This window comes from Dufourea novaeangliae, unplaced genomic scaffold, assembly GCF_001272555.1.
Source record: "Dufourea novaeangliae isolate 0120121106 unplaced genomic scaffold, ASM127255v1 scaffold162, whole genome shotgun sequence".
Taxonomy (NCBI): Eukaryota; Metazoa; Arthropoda; class Insecta; order Hymenoptera; family Halictidae; genus Dufourea; species Dufourea novaeangliae.
In genome coordinates this window covers 1252739-1275717 of record NW_015374046.1, presented here as the reverse complement: position 1 = coordinate 1275717, position 22979 = coordinate 1252739, and the positions used below count along the sequence as shown (strand labels likewise).

General features: G+C 33.4%; 1 protein-coding gene across 3 annotated transcripts; it reads right to left on the bottom strand.

Moving 5' to 3' along the window:
* Nucleotides 1-2160: 2160 nt before the first annotated feature.
* Nucleotides 2161-22631, bottom strand: LOC107189797 (epidermal growth factor receptor substrate 15-like 1). Of its 3 annotated transcripts, none has more exons than XM_015578460.1 (14): nucleotides 22463-22631; nucleotides 21981-22025; nucleotides 21624-21857; nucleotides 21281-21553; nucleotides 19868-20077; nucleotides 19631-19788; nucleotides 19375-19534; nucleotides 16003-16248; nucleotides 11147-11209; nucleotides 10071-10414; nucleotides 9803-9992; nucleotides 9619-9735; nucleotides 8759-9073; nucleotides 2161-5609 (listed from the first exon to the last, which is right to left on the bottom strand). In XM_015578460.1, exons 1-14 carry the CDS (start codon nucleotides 22487-22489, stop codon nucleotides 4896-4898), a joined length of 3096 nt encoding a protein of 1031 aa, XP_015433946.1. In that variant the 5' UTR covers nucleotides 22490-22631; the 3' UTR covers nucleotides 2161-4895. The 3 variants fall into 3 exon arrangements, with proteins under 3 accessions (XP_015433946.1, XP_015433947.1, XP_015433948.1); XM_015578462.1 differs by having other exon boundaries at nucleotides 5572-5646; XM_015578461.1 differs by lacking the exon at nucleotides 11147-11209.
* Nucleotides 22632-22979: the final 348 nt, after the last annotated feature.

The window sequence follows — 22979 nt, the reverse complement described above, 5'->3', positions numbered from 1 at the left end:
AATTAATTTTTCTAACCATAGTGGCGCGAAAATTATTTGAATATGAAACAAGGAATTGAAAAAAAAAATCAATATTTAATCATTTGCTTGTATTAATAACTGAATTTATTCGTTTTTATACATAATGTTCATTCACTGGTTCGTCAACCTTACATAGTTACATATGTATAAAAACGGAACCTACGTGGCTTCTATACACGACACATTCTGTATCCAATGCTCGACTGATTCGTGCCGCTTATACCTGGACAGTAATATGGCCAAGGTGGTAAGAATCATTCGAGTACCGTGTAGAATTCTAAATTTCATTTCTGCTTGCCCTGGAGCTGAAGATTCATTTCTTTTAAATGTGAAAAATAGGTAATACTTTTAATGACATTAAAGTACATTTTTATCTGTAACATTGTTCATAGATTTAGCCATACTTAAGAAAGATTTTCGAAATTTTAGTATTAAAAGAAATTTAATATTTAAAGAATTATAAGCTAAAACATGAGCATTAAATTTTTCTAAATTATCTAAAATAAAAAATTCAAAATCATTTGTAATCTATAGACTCATCTGTGCATTCTGTACGGCGGTCACTCTTATCGAAGCAAAGGTAAAAGTATACGAAATTACAAATGTCGATCTTTCGACGATGGTTTCAACTTTAATTTGTTACTGAAAAAATAGTATTAAAGATATTTTCGTAATTCTGGTTCGGATTGTAAAGTCAAGTTCGCTCAAGTCGATTGGTTAATTACTATAAATAAAATGGCAATCACGAAGCAACTCTGGATCCGTGTTCGAGCTTATACCTTTTTCGATATTGTACTTTTTTAATATAAAAATCTACGAATCTTCCTTAAACATGTATAAATGTACGAACACAGTTACAAATCAAAATGTCTTTTAGTTTCTCTCTAAAAAAAATCACCTACTTTTCATCCTCAAGAAAATGAATATTTCTCCAAGTATTAAGTTTAATGACACATTAAACATTATCAGAGTACGTTCACGTACGACTCTTATCATCGCATGTTTTCTTTGCACTAGGGTACAAGAATTTTCAGTAATCGGGTAAATCGTCAACTTAATTTTTCCTCTCGTTCAAAATACACTTGGTGTCGCTCTGGACTTCTTCTGCAACTTTTCTTGCAACGTCTGAACTTTTGGTCTACTCGTAATATCGCTCGCAGATTCCATGGCATTGAATTAACAACGAATAAATAAGTAACGTGACACTTATTACGAAACTTCGATTTAAACAGCAAGGACATGTGAAACGCACAGAGGAAGATCTCAAAGAAATACGCAAGGTTGTTCGTGGAGGACCGTGATGTAAGGTGAAGGGAGGTTTAATTTCGAACAAATTATACACAATGGAAAAATTACAAATAAATGGTATATAATACAATGTAATAATGCGTAATGAACAACATATATCACGGGCATCGTGTTCAATGCAGAAAGAATGCTTCGCCGAGAATATTGAAACAACGCAAACAACTGCTCAAGTTCTCAATAAATAAATTCGTATTAAATATTGGACCTTAATATAGGTCGATACAAAAGAGAGAGAGAGAGAGAGAGAGAGAGAGAGAGAGAAAAAGACGAAGAACAAAAATAAATGAACGAAAGAACATTTCTGAATGATATTTCTGTCCATTTTACACACCTGTACAATGGTAACAACGATTTCATTGAAGTTCTTTCCCGACAACGATTATGAGTAAAATCGCAGTTTGGGTTATCTGCTAACATTTCTTATTACGCGTGGTTAAAACTTAATGGACGAGGCTTTTACCATCGTTTCCGTGAAGAAATGAAATGTAGATTAAAAATCGACAAAACCATATTTCTAATGTTCTCCCTCTGATTACATCCAAGTAAAAAAAAACCCAAATCTCCTGTAAATCTTACTACGACGTATTCGTATCGATATTGTACAGTGTACATACATTTCTTCAGTACACCCACGAGCAAACTCGGCTTCCAATATGGGAAAAAGCGGCGTAGAATGAAAGTCTCCTACCGCTTGGTAAATTTATTCCAGATACTGAAATTAATGTTAAATCGAATGTTAATTTGGCATAAATTTCAGTAATTCCCAATACCAGGTGGTAGGAGGCCCTTCTCCTACGTCAACTTTTCCCCTAGCGGAAGCCGAGTTTGCTCGTGGGTGTACTGAAGTAAAATAATGAAATTTATACGCTCATCGTCCATCAAGTATTAACAGAAACAATACTGTGCAAAACAGCGTTTCCTACTCACGTATAGGATAAGCATTTCGCAATCGCAACTTCTAACGCTTTCTAAACATTCTAATCACTGTTTGCGTATATACTTCGATTTTCTTCGTGTGCTTACATGCTGTTTCACAGTTAAAATATTCATCTTGCGTATTAATGCGGTAATTAATGCGGCGAGCGCAACGTAAATGAATTTTGTCAAAACATGGTAGCAAGGCTCCAAAAGTAATCAAACAGATTACTAATGTTCCTAATTACAACTGTCGAGCAAGTTACGACACCTTACTCCAAATTCGTTAGTTGGAGTATGTTTAAACGCTTTGGAATATTTTCAACGTAAAAAAAATCAGTCGTACTTTTGATTATCAATAAATAAACAACTGTAGTATCAGTATTTTTCGTTCGGCTTTTTATAGTTAGACTGCGGACGTTTATGCAAGACTAGAGTTTTCAGAGCTAATGAAACGGAACTGGATTGAAAGAAAAATTTCTTTACTTCCATATAAAATCAAGATCTGTTGAAACTTTATCAAAGTTTTGGTTACACTGACATCTAGACAATCCTGTGTATTGCATAAAATACGAAGAGAATATATTATAAAATTTTGCGAAAATAATGTATTTATACATTGCAATTTCTACTCTTTGGACGACCAAAAAAATCTGCTCCAGTTACTTAACAATGCATAATGTCAGAATGAGTCGTTTCGTTCATTCGGTTTCCGTTTTCTCGCACGCGCACACTTTCGATGGTCGCTCGTGTATTCCCATGTGTACCTGCTGTTAACATGCATACACATGCAGTTCTTGGAACGCAGTCGCAGCATTATGACCAAAAACACATTAATAATACCGTATTTGGGAGAAGGCGACGCACAATATGATATTGCATGTTCGTATGTTTCTTGTTCACTGGTAAATGATATCGACACCGTGTGTGCTTTAAGTGGACACTACAATACCGACAATATTAATACAATAATATTAATTAATAGCATTATAACAATAATAACACAATTATAATAAACACGATAAAATAATACAGGGATAGTAATATATACACCATGTGTAATACGTTGTCGTAAACTCGTAAGATACAGTTTGTTAAAAGTAACGATAGCCGCGCGGCTCTTTGTTTGTGTTTAGATTTCAACGGTTCCGCGTGACGCAAAGATGCTCAAGGTACAAACACGGAGCTACGCTTCAATTGAACACCTTATTCTTTGAGCCATACTGATCGTTAAGACCGAAGGCTGAATTAGACGGCATTCGTGCAAACATGTCGCTTGGAACGGTTCACATAACGGTAACACATCAGTATCATCATTTATTAATCAATAGCATCTTCACTTTTTTTCTCCTCATACCCGCTTGTCGAAGTCCTGATTCAATGTAACAGAAAAACAAAAATCCTCTTCTGTGTCTCCTATTGCGCCATTATGGAAACACGCACTTTGTATTTTGCAATAGAAACTTATGCGATTGAAAATTTTCCTTATATCCTATGATAATGTATTTAAGAGGATATTATTAGCGTATGACGATGACTTTAGTAAACTTCATATTATTATACGTCTTACTGTGAGTGTTGCTCTACTTATTAACATCCATTTAGTCAGAAGTCTTTCTCATTTTTTTTTTTCTCAATCTTCATGATCATGAATACTGGTGGGGGACATATTGAGTATGGTCTATTGTGTCATTGCAGAAGGCATAGTTTTGCGATGGTGCAGATTAAATAACAAACAGAAACGTTGCTCCGCTGCTAATCGCGAATGTACAGAGATTGTATAGTTGCGGGACGTTTAACAACAACGACCGTTGTAAAGTTTCCCCGTGTTGCGCAGATTCGCAATTTATTTATTATTCCCCTCAGTTTAAACCCCCACGTGTTACGCAACGTTTTTATTGTCAATCCAATAAATCTGCCATTATATTTTTGCCTTTATACATTGTTAATTTACGTTTAACGATAGATGTACAACCAGCTACGAATATATAAATGTCGTTATTTTTTAGAATTCAACATTGCAAGGCAATAACGAATGTATTCTTTTAATTCTTACCCGTTTTTACAAAAATCCATCGATTTCTCTACGGTGAACCAAAGTGCCGAAATGGGTGCAGGATTCAATAGAAATTCATTACAGTCAAATAATATTAGCGTCTTTGAACATTTTGGTTGCCAGGTTTAAAGTGTTTTTCGAATGTGTCATATGTAAAGTGATTGAAAAGAAAGAAAAAAAATGAAACCGAAAAGGCCACATTCAGAACTAGTTACATTACAGTGAAAATGCTTTGTTGATTTTGTATGATATATAATATATGCATCTATCTATGAATTCCTTGGATATTCATATGCTTCGCTAAATTCCATCTAAATATTTTCTGTTCTGTTTTCACAGCAGTTATGATATGCTAAATAGTATTAAAAGTAAGCATTATAATATGTAGTTTGCAGTTTACGCAGATATTCTTCATAGCCTTAATTAGTGTGGATCTCGAAATCTCAGTAGGTATTACAATCGTATGAAGTGAACGTATCATGTACCCTCCAGTCCTGATTTCCATATCAAGACTCGTAAAGTCGTTGTGCCCGAAAAATATACTAGTCAAGTCAACTGAACGAATCGAAACAAAAGCACTCTACCGACCGAGCCTTTACAACTTGCCAGACTTCTCTTGTTTACTCAGTTCAAGTGCTAATGCTAATTCTTCCTCTTCTCGTTCCTTACGCCTGCGTCGCTCCTCTTCGGACTTCAAGCTCTGCTGGGACGCCCATACAAGCTGTTCTTCCTCTGTCAACGCTAGCGGTCCACCGTTGTCGTTCCAAACCTTATCAATGTACGTTTTCACTTTTTTATCGTTCGAACCAGTTTTCGTTTTGTTATGCATCGAATCCTGTCCTTGTTTCCTAGATTTATCGCTCTTCGTTGAAAACGCTTCATCAATGTCGATCGTCTTTGTCTTGGTGTTCGAGAAGGCATCTGTTTCAATGGCCTTTATATTTCTGTTGTCATCAGAGAATGCTTTCACGAAATCAGCATCGAATTTAGCGTTGTCCTTATCGATTTTATTCTTAGTCAGGGGAAATGTGTTCGAGAAGTCAGCGTTGAAACCTTTTGTGAATGAATTCTTCCGAGGAATTACCGAAGACGTACCGCAACTAAATGGATCCATCTTGCCTGTATCGTTACTCTTGTTCGCGTTAAAGTCCTCGGTATCGTCGGCGAAGGGATCTGCTATGGTAAAGACATCTTCGTATCGGTAATCCCTAAATGGATCCTCTGTGAAGTCCGGCAGCTTTGGAGTTACCATCGTCTGTGCTCTGCTCGTTGGTCTGGGTGGTGCCGTTCGATTCTGCGTTGGTTCCGGCTGAAGCAGGTTTTTTTCACTGGTCAATTTTCGTTTACTGAAAAGGTAGAAACAATAACGCGACAAATCGCTGGTTATCGTCAGGCTGCTGGACCATATGTAACTGCTGTCGAAATGCTATAAAGTAGATTTGTAAATACTTGAAAATGTTCGAGTTAATTCATACTGATCTCATTACACTTAGTCCTGCCATAAGTTCTCTTACAAATGCATTCGACTTTTGTTACAAGTACATTACACTTTTTCGATTAATCAGAATTACAAGCTTGCAAACTATGTGGCCGATACAGTCTTATGATACGTACGATACCCCCATTGGTATTTCCCAAACTGTTTTCATCAGAGCCTACTTCAGACTATCCGAATTTCTGTGATGCATTTTGCAGATTATGTCCATCAACTGTAACCACAGATTATAAACTTATCAATTCAAATCTGGATTGTCAAAGAATCGATCTTTAAGTGACTTATGCGCATCTGGTGCAATGCATCTTCATTTCTACAAGAGAAACGGAAAAATCGGATTCGGACCAGTGTACCAACAAGTTGTACTGGAAGGAATATTAAAATTCCTGAATATCACTTTCTTTCAAGGGCAACGTTGGATTTTCCAATAAAACTCTGCCCAAACTCGCAAACGGATAACCTGTCGGAAGTGACTGCAGAAGATCCTAGGATTCATTTCAGTAGAAAATTGTCCTCCGGTATTCCAGATTTGAACCCATTTGCTTATAAACTGGTCACAAGTTGGAGAACACAGCTTGTAATGCTCCACATAGAAATTTCGATGGCTTGGACAAAGCTCCGACAAAAGTAGTTTGAGACATATAAACATAACACAACATACATAAATATGGTACTCAATCATAAATTTCAATTCTGATTAGTTGAAACTATTCAAGTAGAAAATTTTCATTTTTCATTCCCAATAACTTATTAAGTATGACTTCAACAGAACTTATGATAAAACTATATAATATTCCCTTCCTATAATCTCATAGTTCTGAGACTTATGACTAGACCGAAACACTGCTCACCTAGTGTGAGGTAGCACTATGATGTAATGAGAATGGTTATGGTTATGCAGCTCTGGTATAAGAGGTCAACAAATCGTGATTATAGGATGAAACTTTAAATACAGTGTTCCACACTTGTATGGACAAAATGGTCCGCATAAAATTCAGGAAATTTTAATGTTTCCTTTTTTCGTAGTGGTCATATAACAGTGAACATCTTTGAACAACAATTAATCTAAATTAGATCTCGTGTAGACAGACTTTAATTTTGTTATAAAAACGGTTGCAAAAGAAAAGACAAAGAAAATTGAAATTATGAAATCGCTTGTATTCAAAAATAAAAATATATTGGTAACTAGATTGTAATTCGCATATTAAAGCATAATGAAAAATACAAGTGGACGTTGAAATAAGCTGTGTCAAAGAGCATGACTTAAACTCTTTCACACTTTTTTACAAGGAGAGTGCACGTTCTTCGGGACACCGATTTAGTGCAGACTGTATAGGCTGGTACCCGTCGCTCATTCTGTTTATGAAAATACTCCATTGTAGGGTCAGATACTAGGAATCATTTGACATATTTATAGTTGAAGTTTTAGTACTGCGTGGAACGCCGCTGAGTGAAAATAAGGAATAAGCACCAACGTGTACTGTGAGGGTAGCGTACTAGATAACCACGCCTGGAGTCTGGGTTCGATTTCCTGCACATGCATAGTTTTTGCTTTCCAGTTTTTTCATTTATCTATATAAAATAGTTGGATATCCTACGCAAATACGTATGGTAAATGTTAACTAAATTTCATTACAAATCTATTTTTATGAAAATGTCTTTATTTACTATTATGATTTTAAATTTATTTACTTGTATGTACAAGTACAAAAATGGTACTTGTGATTATAAATAAGAATGATATTAATTCGTATGCATTCGCTTATACATCACCAATTATGTGTTCCGATTTTTAAACCCATGTTGATGTATGCATGGTTTGCTTTGGGGATTTAAAAACAAAAGAGAAATATTACAAAATGTAAGCCAAATCTGCTTTCTAATTGATATATTAAAAATACAAGTGTTCCTGTAATGGATTTGCATTTACACGATGTGCCACATGTATTTTCTGTACTATGCTTTCCCTATTTTTTTTATAATAATAAGTACCATTTTTATATTTGTACATACAGTAAATAAAGAAATTTTCATGAAAATATATTTGTATTAAAATTTATTTTACATTTACCATACGTATTTGCATGGGACATTGAACTATTTTATACAGCTAACCGAAAAGGAATAAAGACAATTGAAAGAAAAAACTATGCATATGCAGGGAATCGAACCCAGACTCCAGGCGTGGTTTTCTAGAATGCCACCCTCACGGTTCACATTGGTGCTTCTTCCTTATTTTCACTCAACGGTATTTCCACGCAGTACGAAAACTTTAATCGTGAATATCTCAAAAGATTCTGAGTATCTCACCCTACAGTAGGGTATTTTCGTAAACAGAATGACGACTTCTACCAGTCTGCAAAGTCTGAACTAAATCGGTGTCCCGAAGAACGTGCACTCTCTTTATTAGAGTAATTGTGGACAACTGTACCAGTATAATAATTTGATTAGCACAACTCGAACATATTCTTTACTGTGTGAAAACTTAAATAATAAAAAGTTGCCATGCATTATCATAAAATGAAAATATAATACTGAAACAAAGAGAACAAATTGATTTGTAGTCAGCATGCTCCAGGAGCCAGGTCAATGAATAAACTGAAAATTGTGCAGCCTCTACCTAAATTTAAAACAAAAAATATAATTAATCTTTTTCATATAAGTATATTTTACGAAATAACATTCTAATATATTGGAATGATACTACATATATGGTAATAATTAATACTCGACATACGTTAACATAATTTTATGCATCAATTTAATATAATAATTTAAATCATGCCAATATATTTTCTCTTTCATTAAATCTAGCTATATTTAAATTACACAATAATAATATATAACGTACTAGAAACTCATGAAAATGGGATATAGTGGGATACGGCCAGGACGATATATGGGAACACTTGAAAATAAGGAAGGAAATCAGTTTTTTTAACTGAGAACTAAAGAGCACATACCTTGGAATCAAAATTAGCAAAGTCAGCGAATCCAGTAGATGTGGTGAAACTACCGTTATTATTATCCATAATGCCTTGTTGAGATGAAAAGGGATCAGAATTAGCATTTGCAAAAGGATCTGGAGTAGGAGACGGAGTCGGCGGTGCTGGTGCTGCTCTTAAGGGACCAGTAGGTCCTTGGGAAGGTCGTGGGGGTGCTGGTCGTGGTGGTGGTTGTTTTGCCTTTTTAGGAGGAAGAGCAGGACTAGGACTTTCCGGGCGAGGTGGTGCATGAAGATTCGCAAATGGATCATCGCCAAATGGATCTTTTGTTGCCTACAGAACAAATCAATAAATTAATTAATATAAATTACCTTTACCGACACTTAACCCTATCGTTCCCACTGTAGCCATATGACTACGTATTATAAATTATGAAATAAACTGTTAGTATATCGTGTATTTTTTCATATCTGCGAGTATACAATAGTTTCATCTAATCTTGTATTATAAATGCAAATTTTAATATGTATTTAAAATCTTATCGGCAAAATGGTACACTATTATCCTTTGTTTCTTTCACTTGTTAGAATTCAGTGTTTAGCATTGTCAAAAAATGCAATAAAAATTGATAAAGCCCTAATTTCTTCGAAATATTTCAAGAGAGTTTAACGATCAAAGGTAAGAAAAACGGGTTTTATAACGCGTACTAACTTTATAATGTAAATTATGATAAATAATTGTAATAAAAGTAAAAAAAGTTGCCAAATGCCAACGAATGAAAAATGGCATTAGACGCAAAAAAATTTCTTTTATAATTGTTAAATAACTTGGGAACGAAAGAGTTAACCATCTATTATTCAAATAATTTTAGAACTTACTGCCGTTGCAATTGTGGGCTTAATATCAGTTCTTTTTCCATTTCCAAATGGATCAAACGGATCTTGTTTTGTATTACTGTTATCAAATGCACTAAACGGATCAGATGTGAATCCACCCTGCAGTTACAAATAAAATTATGGTATTTAACTGAGAAAGCTTGAAATTAAATAAATTGACACATACAGAGGTAGGTTGCGATGGAAATGCATTTCCAAATGGATCTGGTGATGAAGCACTAAATGCTTCTTGAGCTTTACTCGATGCAAAAGGATCTTGATCAAATCCATCTAATGCTGCTGTCCCGTTCAAGTTAGTGAAAGACTCCGCTTTTGTTTCTTTTGTTTCATCTGCATTATTTCCGGTTGTTTCATATCTACATGTATATGAATACAGTTATGATAAATGAACATTTTTATTGTATACTTAAGTAATGTCGGTTTCAAATACTCACCCTAGCTCTTCAATTTCGGGATTAAATTGCAGACTAGTGTCAGGTACGAGAGTAGCATCTCCTGCCGCAAGTGCAGAATCATAAAGTGCAATTGCATCACTCATCTGACGTTGCTGTTCTTGCAAATGAGTGATTTTTGCCTTTGCTTGAGAAATTTGCAACTGAGTGTCTTGCAAATTTTTCGTCAGTTCATTCAATTGGTCCCTACTTTTGTTTTGTTGCTGTTCTAACTGTTGTTCCTCTTGACGCAAGCCTTCCAATTCTTGTCTCTTAGAATTAAGTTCGTCCTCTTGAGCACGCAACACTGATTCCTGTTCCTCTGCTTGCTGACGTAGCTTATCAACCTATTTTTAAAAATTACAAAGCATTAGTTATGACAAATTAATAATGAAAGAATAGTAAATTTATATAACGTAGGAAATAATTTTATTTCAATTCATAAATATGTTACTATACATTGTTAATGACAAATGATAATGTTATGTATGTATCATGAGATTTCGTAAAACTGTGTTGAAAGAAATTATAAAAAACTATCATAAACAGTTGCATAAATTTAAGACCCAAATCTAATTTACTTCATTATATAAATTATAATATTTCATAAAAATACTAGAGAATCGTAAATATATTAACCAATGCAATCAAATTCGAATATGGTTTTGACATTTGCACTAGAGTGGGGCCTTACGTAAAGATTTGCAAGCAGATGTAACTTTTCTGATGGCTACCTATGCTATAAATATTTTACCATGCATTGCAGCAAAGCACTAGCATCATCTATGCAAATGTAATAAAAACAAATGAAGCTTTTTATAAAATATTATATTATGGATTGAACCGTTTCTTTAAAAAGTTATAATCTATATGTGTACATACACATGGATATAGTTAAAAATATACTTGAATTTTATCCGTTCATCTTTGTTATGCTTTATTCAATAATTATGAAAAGTTAAGACTTTTCTTTGTACAACAAATTTTGGTCGAGTTTATCGATTATATAAAAATAGAAAATAAATTTGTATATCTCTATCATACCTGTCAGTGAATAAAAACAGAAATTTTCGATGTACCTTTCTTTGTTCTTCACGAATCTTCTGCTCGACATCACTCAAATCTTTATCTACTTCTGTCTTCTACAAGTCAAACATAATAAAACTAAATCATAACAAAGAAACTAAATGTAGCATAAAAATAAATAAAAAATACAGTAACAACACTCTATAAATTTGGATGATAGAATTTAAAAATTTAATGATATAGAAATAAATGGATGAGATATCAAATTTTGAATAGATATACATATAGCCCCTAAACTATATGCATACCAAAGTTGGGCAAAATTTTTATCCAAATAAAAATTTCGAATAATAAATAAAAATTTCGAATAATGGATAAAAGAGCAAAAAATTTTATTCATTATTCAAAGCTTGAATAAAAAAAGTATCTTTATTCGACGAGCGTCGAATGAATAAGTTTATTCGATGAAAATTATCCGACGAATAAAAGATACTTCTTTTATTCGAACCGTTTTATTCGTAACTTTATTATTATAATATTATATTATATTATAATATATAAAAGAAAGTCTGTCTGTCCCTTTGTTCGCTTATACCTCAAGAACTACTGCATCAATTTCGATGCGGTTTGTTTCATCGTGTAGTACAATTCTCGGGGATTTGTTTAGGCTATCTAAATTTTTCGATTTACCAGCGGGGTAGGGGCGTTTGTAGGGTCAAAATACTGAGCGCATTCGACGATTCCGGCAGGATCCCCCTTGGAACAGTCGAGCGACAATGTAAACACGTGCGCTTCCCATCCTTGAGTCGACGATGAACTGAGGTAGACAAAAAAGTTTAAAAGGCCGATGTGACAATACAAATGGAACTATGAAACTTTTTTATTTTTGAATCTTTATTAATGAAAACTTTATTAACATATTGGTGAGATTCTTCTGGTTAAAATGATACCAAACATGATATAATTTTGATCATTTGTAATTAACAAATGTAATGATGAAAGAAACACTTGGTTAAGTAAATATGATCCGAATTATTTCATGTTTAGTATCATTTTAATCAGAAAAGTCTCACCACTATGCCGATAAAAGTTTTATGAACAAAGAATCCCAAATAAAAAAAGTTCATTGTTGCGTGAGTATGTTCTCGTGGATATACATATAGCCTTTTACATCTTTTTTGCTGCTTCGACTCTCACTACCGTTTTCTATTTCACTCGCTGTCTTCAGAGCAGAAGCGCTTATTTCTAAACGGACTTCCGTCAGAATTAGAGGCTTCATAAAGAGATACTAGAAAAGTAACTCATTTCTCCGTTCGATCTTCTTAGACAATTCACTTTTTTTCAACACACTCGCTATCACTTTTTTTCAAACATATTTACTATCACTTTTTTTCAACACACTCACTATCACTTTTTTTTCGACACACTCATCACTTTTTTTCAACACACTCACTATGCCTCACAAAAGAACGACTTTAGGACATTTTAGCAGGGATGGAAAAAAAACCGAACCGGTTCTTGACCGGTTTCTGCATTCAAGAACCGCCCTGATAACCAGTTGTGTGCAAGTTCCGAGCAAATTGCCAGCAATAAAGTACAAAAATTGTCTAAAAAACCATAGCCACCTATTTCCGTATTTGACTTGGGTTTCGTAAGCAACGCTAGCTAACAAAATAGCAAAGCAAATTGGCAAAAAGTCTTGCAACATGATCTATGTCAAATTGAGGGCAAAACCGGAACAAGGTTTGCGGAAACCAATTTGCTTCATATGTTGCTGCCAATTTGCTGCCTATGTTGAAGAACGTCAATATTTACAGACATTTTAAGAAGCCCCCATATACAGGGTGGGGCAATAACTATGTCCACTTTGAATATTGCCGTTATTTGTAATAATATGAAAAAATGTTATATACAAAACTTTGTATCGCTGCATCATAATTGCAGCATGTGCTAGAATAAATTCAAAAACGATAAGACATGCACGTGATGCAGCGATACGATGATTGCAACTTTGCATTAACGCAAACGGTCACCACTTCAAGCATCTCCTATAATGTAAGAAAGTTTATTTTAGTACCACATTTGACCTTTCATGACCTTTAATGATAGCTCGCTGAAGTCGTCTCAACACCGGCTACCACATCGCGAAAAGAAAAACATAGCATTCCATTAAAAAAAATAGAGATGACCTTGAAATCTCCTCTATGCCTTCACCCACGCAGAAAATGTTTGTGTAACAATATGCGCCCCTATTCCGTATACCGTGTAAGTTTTGTATATAACATTTTTTCATATTATTACAAATAACAGCAATAATCGAAGTGAACATAGTTATTGCCCCACCCTGTACATCAATATTGGAGGAATTATTTTTTTGTGTGTGGTGACTCGTAAAATACTGATCGCCCATGGCACAGGGCAAGTCTTTTAATTACTCGATTTTGTTTATCAATTATTGATTATTCTTGTAGACAGCACGCTGCATGAGGACTCCAGATCTGGAACCTTCCAGGATTTTCCAGAGCCCCTTGCTACGGGCTATGTGCAATTCACGCACGCACACACACATTCATTCTTGACTGTTTTGTTAATTACGCCAACTGCGTCGTGAATATACTAGAATACGGAGTATTCTCGAAAAATCTGACATACGTCACATACACGCACACACACGCGCGCACGCACATGTTTCCACTGATGTTGTCGCTTCAGCCAATGAGCGTATGAAGAACCGCTTCCGAATAAGGGTTCCGCTTATCTACTATAGAACCGTTACTCATGAAGTGGAACCGGTTCTAGTACCGGAACCGTAAAGCAGTCATAAAGTAGAACCGGTTCCAGTATCGGTTTCGAACCGCTATTACATAAATGGTACTTTTACATCCCTGCTTCAATCTATTGAAAAGTGTTTTCTAACATACAATAAAAATTTGTCATACATGTACACCGACGAACAAACTTGGCTTCTACTAGGGGAAAAACTGGCGTATGGGCCTCCTACCAGTTGGTTTCGGAAGTTTCTAAAATTTATGCCAAATTAACATTCATTTTAACATTTATTTCAGTACTTGAATTAAATTTACCAAGCGGTAGTAGGCCCTTACTCTTATGCCACTTTTTCCCCTAGCGGAAGCCGAGTTTGCTCGCGAGGATATACCCACGAACAAAGTCGGCTTCCACTAGGCGAAAAGCGGCGTAGGGATAAGGCCTTCCACCACTTGGTATCGGGAATTACTGAAATTTATGCCAAATTAACGTTCGATTTAACATTTATTTCAGTACTTAAATTAAATTTATCAAGTGGTAGGAGGTTCTTACACTTATGCCACTTTTTCTCCTAGCAGAAGCCAAGTTTCCTCACGAGGGTATACTCAATCATATATAAGGAAAGAAATAAGTAAAAGAATAATAGGGATCACATTTGTACGGTACTAGCAATCGACCGTCCAACAGCGGTACTTTTGACAACATTTCAAACCTCCCAATTAACTGTACGTGCCTACTTCATGAACTCTGGATTATATCGTAATTATACCGTAACAGCACCATAAATCACACTGCACTGGCGTATGCATCAACCCTCAGCTCATCCTTTTCCACCAGCCTCTCCTACTTGTACTCGCTCATCCTTCATCACCCTCGACTTCTTACTCACTTGAATATTCTTAACAACAGAACCCAACAACCAATCAGAGACCAGCAACGCCTAATTTTCCAACAAACCTTCCACCTCTTCTGACCAGGGAAATCAACTGACTCCAACACGATTTCACACACTCAACTAGAAGGACAGAAACTAATAGACACCTGAACTCGTTAGACAATATCTGTACTCATCTCAGTAAAAATATACAATTCTGTTAAACAACCGGATTCTAGTGCAAATCCTTTACTTCCAACGCACCGTTTCAATCTGCGTTCTCAACGTTAATTCGCCGTGCGCGCAGTTCGACAATCACGGACTCATTCGCGAAACATTCATTTTTAACAATAATTCAAAGAAAAGGCTCATATTAAATAAGCAAATTAAATGCGAGTAAAGATACACGGAAATATAATATAAGTATACTGTTTAATACTGAAAATTCGTTATTAATAAATAACTAGTGTATAAACTATACTTAGACAGTTTCACATGGTGGATTCTATATAGATGCCAAACTAAAACGAAAGAATGACGAAATTGCATTCGAGGTTTCGTTTCGGAGTTATTAATTGTTAAAAACACGGGGGAAATACACGTAAAATACGTCTGACACGACAAGTTATTCTACTTAAGAAGCACGTTCTTCAACAGTTTCACGAGTTGGCTTCATTCATTTTATTCGATGTATTTCATTCATTAGTTTCACTAGGTCACTGATGGAGCCCGTGTATCGGTTAAGAATCGGATGTTCAAGTAGTATAACAATTAATAACTTAAAAACGAAGCCTCAGACGCAATTTCCTCATTCTTGATTTTCATCTTAGTTTGGCATATAGAAACCACCTTGTGAAAGTGCCCCACATTTTTATTAACACCCTGTATATTGTAAATAAACACACTGTAACTTTTCTTGCTTAATATCATTTTTTAGATAAAAAGAAAATATTCCTATATTTCCTTGTATCTATTTTCATTAATTAACAATTTTATGGAACATTTATCAAAAGGCAATAATCATACTACAATGTGATGATAAAACATTATGTGTTTAATTATGTCAATATATTATTTATTCCATAAATAATGATGTTAAAAAATTATTTGAAATTAACTACTTAATACGTAGAATTATTTACATGTCTCTTAACAAAAGTACTACATATACAAACAACAAATACGTATGATTTGAATTTCATACAAAAGCCAAGCTACACATTTAGCAAGCTGATACTTAAGTGTATCTAATTACAATATTTTGTTTACCTGAGCCTTCAAGTCATTCAATCTTTTTTGTGCTTCTCCCTTCTGATTTTCCAATTGTTTTAATGTAGCAGCAAGTGTATCTAATTCACTCTGCAGGTTCTTAATTTCACCGTTTTTAATCTTGATGTCAGCTTCTTTTTGTGCAATATCTTGTTCCATGTTTTGTCTTTCCCTCACTAGCTCTGCTATATCCTTACTTATCATGTCTAATTCTGGATTTGAATAACCAGATATATTGTTGTTTTCCTAAACATAAAAGTTTATTACTTAAAATTTATATTTCCATTTTTTTCCCCATAAATATACAAAGTTTCTAAAAATACAATAATCCATTTTTGTAGAAATGGTAGTACAATTACGAAACAATATGGTTAAATGGCCTTAATAAACATTAATATTATGTAATTATAAGTCTTCTCTTATATTTAGGATACTGTTAGTCTATAGGAATAAAGGTGTTGTCATTCAGCGTATTTATTATAAATTCTTTGATATATTGACGTCGAGTCTTAGGCTGGATTTTTTCAAAATCATCTGTGCCATATAAAGATTTTATTCTTGCTTTTTTTGCTTCTGTCTGCAATTTTTTAACGAGCATAATATTCATTGCCTTTTCCCTTTTTAATACAGATGCACGCAATTCACGATTTATTTCGAAAGGCATAACTTTTATAAAATCTTGGTTATTCAAATTCTTATTTTGCTTTTTACACAGAGAGCAGGTATTTGCTCTTTCATTTAAATCGCATTTACAAGTTGCTGACATGGTTCTTTGATCTTCATACAAACAGAAGTGTTTCCAGTGGGAATAAAAAGAATAAACAAGTAAAGAGTTCTTCATGACAAACTTCATGCTATTACAGTTTTATGAAATGAGTGTTGTACATACTGCAATTTATGTACACCATGCAGTTAAGATTTAATCTATTTCTTTATGTCTTAATTCATATAGCATTCAATGCTACAGTAGGAACCAATTTCATGAGAAAATATGATAAATTGCGTGAAAAAGTAATTGAAATATTTAACAAACAAAAAGGTAAATACAATACTCTATGATACAATAATACAATAGTTTCTTATATTATTTATCTAAAAGTTCATTTTTGTTAAGGGACGGAACTACTGCTCGACATCAATAACTATGAATATCCAAGAGCAAATGAAACACTTAGAAAAATGCATAAACAGTTATGGCAAGAATATTACGAATGTTTGAAAAGAACATATAGTGAAATTGGAACAGAAAAAACAATGCATCCAATTGCGCTAATAGCTCTTCAAGGGACACTAATCACGTATGATCAAGGAAATGTTAATTATGTTGCAACTATGCAATACTGTAATAATTACTCCCTATGATATAGGTTGAAATGTCCAATATGTATCTCCCCAATGGAAATATACACGAACGACAATTTCGAATGGTATGTCAACAGTAACATTTCAATGACATCAAATAATGAAACCAATATACTTATAGAAGAATCAGACAACATTTTGATTTCACCTGATGACAAAACATTAATGATACATAATATTAAAGTATACAGTTTTTCAACTAAGTAAATAAAGATATAGGACCGTGAAAAATAATTTATCTATGGAAGTAATGTGAAATGTTTTATAGTCTGAACAATCTGGTCGATATTGGTGTAAATTGGGAGATACAATATCCACACATTATCATGTTTCAATTGATACTGATTCCCAAGGAGTAAATGTGGTATATCCTGAAACAGCATCACATAAACCTCAGGCATTGCCAGAAAAAATTATACCAGAATATAATTTAATTGTTCACACAACATGGACTAAATGGTCTCTATGTTCTGCATGTAATGTAGTTGGAAAAAAAAATCGTCATGGATACTGCACTATTTCTTTACGTGAACATGTTACAAGGCAAGGTAAATTACTTTTTAAATTGTGTATTATTCTGATGATACTTTCTCCAATATGAATTACAATTATATAAAATGACATTAAGTTACAAGCGATGAACAAACTGAAACAACAGAGCAGTCTAATTCAGAAGTTACAGCTCAAACTGGAGGTTTAAATGAAAACATTATATCTAAAATCAAAATGGCTTTACATGTATTTAAAAATAAATTACCATGTAAAAGTAAATATTTACCGAAGGAAGTTCTTGATATTCCAGATATTAAAAATAGAAAAACAGAACTAATGATCAGATACTGCAAGGTACTTCCAAATTTTCTAAATATGAACATTTTGGTAAATGTTACATGTTACAAATATTATGAATATTATGAATATTATGAATATTATGGATATTACAAATATTACTAATTTTACGCAATGGGAGCATTCTATACAGGTAAAATGTTCAAAAAATGAAATATTTGAAGTGCGAGATAAGCATGGAAATGTGCTTGAAACTGCCAATAATAGTGCTGGAATATATTCTATGATTCAAGGAATACCTGTTCCACCACCACCAGTTATACGTATAATAATTTTCCAAAAATATAAGAAAGAAGCAATTCTTATATGCCCAGGGTAAAATAATAAACAGACAATCTTTAATTCGAAATTCGATTCTTCTTATCTTGAATTTTTCAGAAATTTAAATACAGATGTACCAATTACTTGGAAAGTAGATAGTAAACTACTGAGTCCATCTACTCTCAAAGACCAATCAGAAGGAAGGATTTATATGAATCCACAAATGCATATAATCTTTAAATCACTAAAATTCGAAGATGCAAATATTTACAGGTAACCTTGAAATCAATTTATTTCTGCAAAATTGAATTAAATAACCATTTCTTATACGGGTCAGTCCACCCCAAGTGGATCACTTTTGTACATGATTTCTGGGATTTTATTCAAATTGAAATATGTTACAGTCCATGTGAAAATAGGGGGAGTTTTAGTTATCATTTCACTAGTTTCGAAACTGTTTAAAAAATACGGACCCTCAAAGTTGGAAATTTTCATCGATTTTTACAAAAACTATTTTCATAGAAGAATTTCTATCTCCGCAACTATTAAAGTTACGAACTTGACTGTTTTACATTTTAATCGTAAAGTCTTGTACTTTTTGAGTAATTTTTTTATTTTATACGTAAAGTTATTAACTTTCGTTCACAGTTGTTGGCAAAAAAATGAAGTTGCTGGTGTTATAAAATTAAATGTAACAGGAGAAACAGAATTACAAGTAAATTATAGTGCAATGATAGTTGGTGTAATTTTAATAATTATCGTATTTCTAATAGTATTCTGGAGAGCATTTAAAGGCCGTAAACGCTTTACTATACATTAATTACACCTACATGTATATTTGAAATAAAATAATGAAACGCTGTATCACATATATTCTTTACATAATAAATAAGTACTTACCATAACAGTATCTGATGATTTGCGCATAGAAGGTGGTATCATTTCAGGAAGCAAAGTTGCTGGTAGATCAACACCTTTAAGTCTTTGATTGATGAACCATATGGCTAAAGCAAATTGTTCTCTATTGAACTTTCCACTTTGACATATGTCACAGAGGTTCCTAAATTATGAAACATCTTTTATGTTTTACTCATAAACGATCAACAAATGAAAGAATGAAATATAGATACAGAATGAAAGAATGAAATATAGATACCATATAATAGCCAAATCAGTCTGTGGAAGTCCACTTTGAAGGAAGACATCTTTAATTTCTATACCCGAGACAAAGCCATCCATATCTAAATCACTTTGCAAAAACATCTTCTCTGCTGCTATTTGCTCTTCAGCAGAGACTACCCATTGCACGCTTGTCTGTATCATACATTTTTCCATTACATAAACAATCTTCAAAATTGTGGTTACTTTCTATATTTTATCGTATGCAAAATACCTTAGCCATGTCCAAACCAGCCATACTTTGTACAGCTGATACATTAGGTAAAGGTGGAATAGGTGGTGGGGCAGTTGTCATTCCTATAGGTGCAGGAGACTTTGATACTGGTATAGTAATATCTTTTCTTTTACCAGGTGGCATTAACTCTGGTGGAAGTGCACTTGGTATTGCATATTTCTCTAATGCTTTATATACCAGATGCATAGCCTATTTAGAAAACACATATAATGTGTTAAAATAGGAAACGTAAATAAATTTGTAATAGTCAGGTTGCCATATACAGGGTGAGTTATATAACTTGTCCAACCTGAACATCTTCTACAGTATGTGTTCTACGAAAACGTGTTTTATATAGAAACTGCACAATATCTAAGAGAATATACAATGCTGAAACGGTTTGTTTAAAAACCTATTTGTTTACAAGATCTCTAGGTGACCATGAGTTTTTTAATTGGAATGCGTACCTTTCTGTATCAAAATTTAAGAGAGCTGTAAATTTTCTATAAGAAAATATTAACCTATATTTGTCCTAAACATAATAATTAGCGAGATATTTGCAAAAACGTTGTTCATAGTCTCACTACTTAGCTTAGTGACAGTAGGTGTTCGAAGTGATGCCCATTGACTTCTGTATACATATGAAAACTGTTAATTAATGACAACATTACAGATTCAATTGTTACTGTAGTAAATGTTACACAGGTTTCAATAATTTGGTTTTTCATGTCTTTTACTGTCGTTAGTGGATCACAATTAACTTTACTTTCTATTATACCCCATAGGAAATGATCTAGCAGTATCAAGTCCAGAGATTGTAGTGGCCATAAGAATTGTCCACCACAACCAATCCACTGATTACGAAGCAGCATTTGTAGAACTCCTGATAGCCATGCAAAATATGCAGGGCAACTGTCATTAATATGTGCCTATATGGTTATTATTTACAGAGACAAATTAAAATTAAACTATGAAATGGTAAGAAATGGACAATTTTTGTGCTTCATTATTAGATTGCACAGGTGTATGGAAGTCAACAGGCATCACTTTGAGCACCTATTATAACTAAGGTATGTAAATAGCAAAACCATGAACAACGTTTTTGCAAATATTTCGCTAATTATTAGGTTTAGGACAAATAAAGGTTAACACTTTTTCATAGAAAATGAGCTAGACTTTTAAATTTTGATAAAAAAAGGTACGCATTCCATTTAAAAAATTCGAGGTCACCTTGATATCACTTAAACAAATAGGTTATTCAAAGAAACCATTTTGGCATCATCTGTTCCCTTCAATACGTTCCAATTTCTATGTAAGATGCTATTTCGTAGAATACGTACTGTAGAAGTTACTCAGGATGAACAAGTTATATGACTCACTTTGCATAACATACATACACCATTAAATACTTACAACCACAAATTCATGTCTATCCAGCATACCATCTTTATCCATATCTGCCAGGTCCCAAATTTTTCCAAGTGTGTCTAATGGAAGTTTACTATTCATAAGAACACCTTTAACATTATTTCCAGGTATATATCCATTCGAAGGTCGCAAACTATCAAACAGTTGATCATATTTTGCTCTCTCTGCTGGTTTAATAGACCAATCTTCATTATTAACAGGTGTTATTACTGGTAAGCTATTAACTACATTTTTCTGGGGAATTATAGGAATATCACCCTAAAAATAAATAACAGTGATCAATTAGAAGTGAAGTTTATTCGTTATGTTACTGTGTGCAACAGCTTACCATCTTTGGAGGAGGTAATTCCATATTTAAATTCGACATATTAAGATCTCTTCCTGCTTGTGCCAGTGCACATAATTTAAGAGCAACAAAAAGACCAGATTTATCTAACGAGCCACGTGATTGTGGATCTGCCATATCCCATATTTTACTTAGTATAACATCGCTTAGCTGGGATTTCTTAAGAAATCTTGCAGCTTCCATCGCACCGATTCGTCCATAGCCATTTGGATCAACCTTTAAATAATTATAACACAGTATATTAATATTTAACTTGATATTGTTATTATATATAATTTAAGATAATTTATATTTGTTCAAAAATAAAAAGGTGCTATGTTAAAATGTATAAAAATATACCTGATTGTAGTAGGCTTCATATATAGCAGTATGGCTTCCAGCCACCTGTAAAAGTTAATTTATTACATGCCCTTATATTGTATTATGAACTCCAACATATTACAGGATATTAGTAGATATAAATTTTAACTGCCGGAAATGTACGGCCTATCATAACTGACATTCATAAATATATAGATAGACGTTTTAATATTGAATTAATATGTTTTATAGCGTACTGTTTATAAAGATTACGCTGTATATTTATCAAAAACATAGAGAAAAAATATTACATTTATCACAGATGTACCCAAAGATTATTTGTGCTGTCAAAGAAGTTAAAGTAACCGACTTTACAAGTATGGCAATTGTAAGAATACATATCGTATAATTAGAATTACTGTAACACAAAACAAAAATAAATTTAACAAATGATTTGTTTAACAACAAACACAACATATCGGATATTATAGCACGATAAAACTATAAAAATTGCGATATACCTGCGTGGGTGATGGCAGGGCGGCCATACTTGCATTGAACAATGGCTTAACCAATCACGCTGTGAATCGATAGTATGTCATGTTAACAATTTTACTTAGCATTTTGTAGATGAATTTTCATCGCCGGATACACCGACAGAACACCACAATTGTATTTTCTTCGTCAAGCAATTCGAATATATGACCACAATGAAACAATATTATCAATCAACAGTACGAAACACTTCTGCCGCACGTCGCGCTCGATTCTCGTCTTGTACTCTTTACGTTCTACCTCCTTCTCAACAACCGATATCATTGGATATCATGCAAACTAGACCTCATGCGCTGCATATGTAGTGCAATTGAAATTTCATTCGAACAAAATTTATTTTGATGAAATATTCTAATACATGTATCGTGGACCATTAATAGTTACATAAAAATATTTTTATGTATTTTCACGAATTCATTTAATCAATTCCTTTTATATACACATTACCATTAATAGATATTTATACCTATAATTATTAATTAT

What these genes read in the sequence shown, in the direction of transcription:
- LOC107189797 (XM_015578460.1), bottom strand. Translation starts at nt 22,489, where the DNA reads ATGGCCGCCCTGCCATCACCCACGCAG. An exon ending in TGAATGACTTGAAGGCTCAG is followed by an intron (nt 11,210 to 16,002) that starts GTAAACAAAATA and finishes TTTGACTTGTAG; the next exon opens with AAGACAGAAGTAGATAAAGA. An exon ending in AGCCCACAATTGCAACGGCA is followed by an intron (nt 9,074 to 9,618) that starts GTAAGTTCTAAA and finishes TTTGTTCTGTAG; the next exon opens with GCAACAAAAGATCCATTTGG.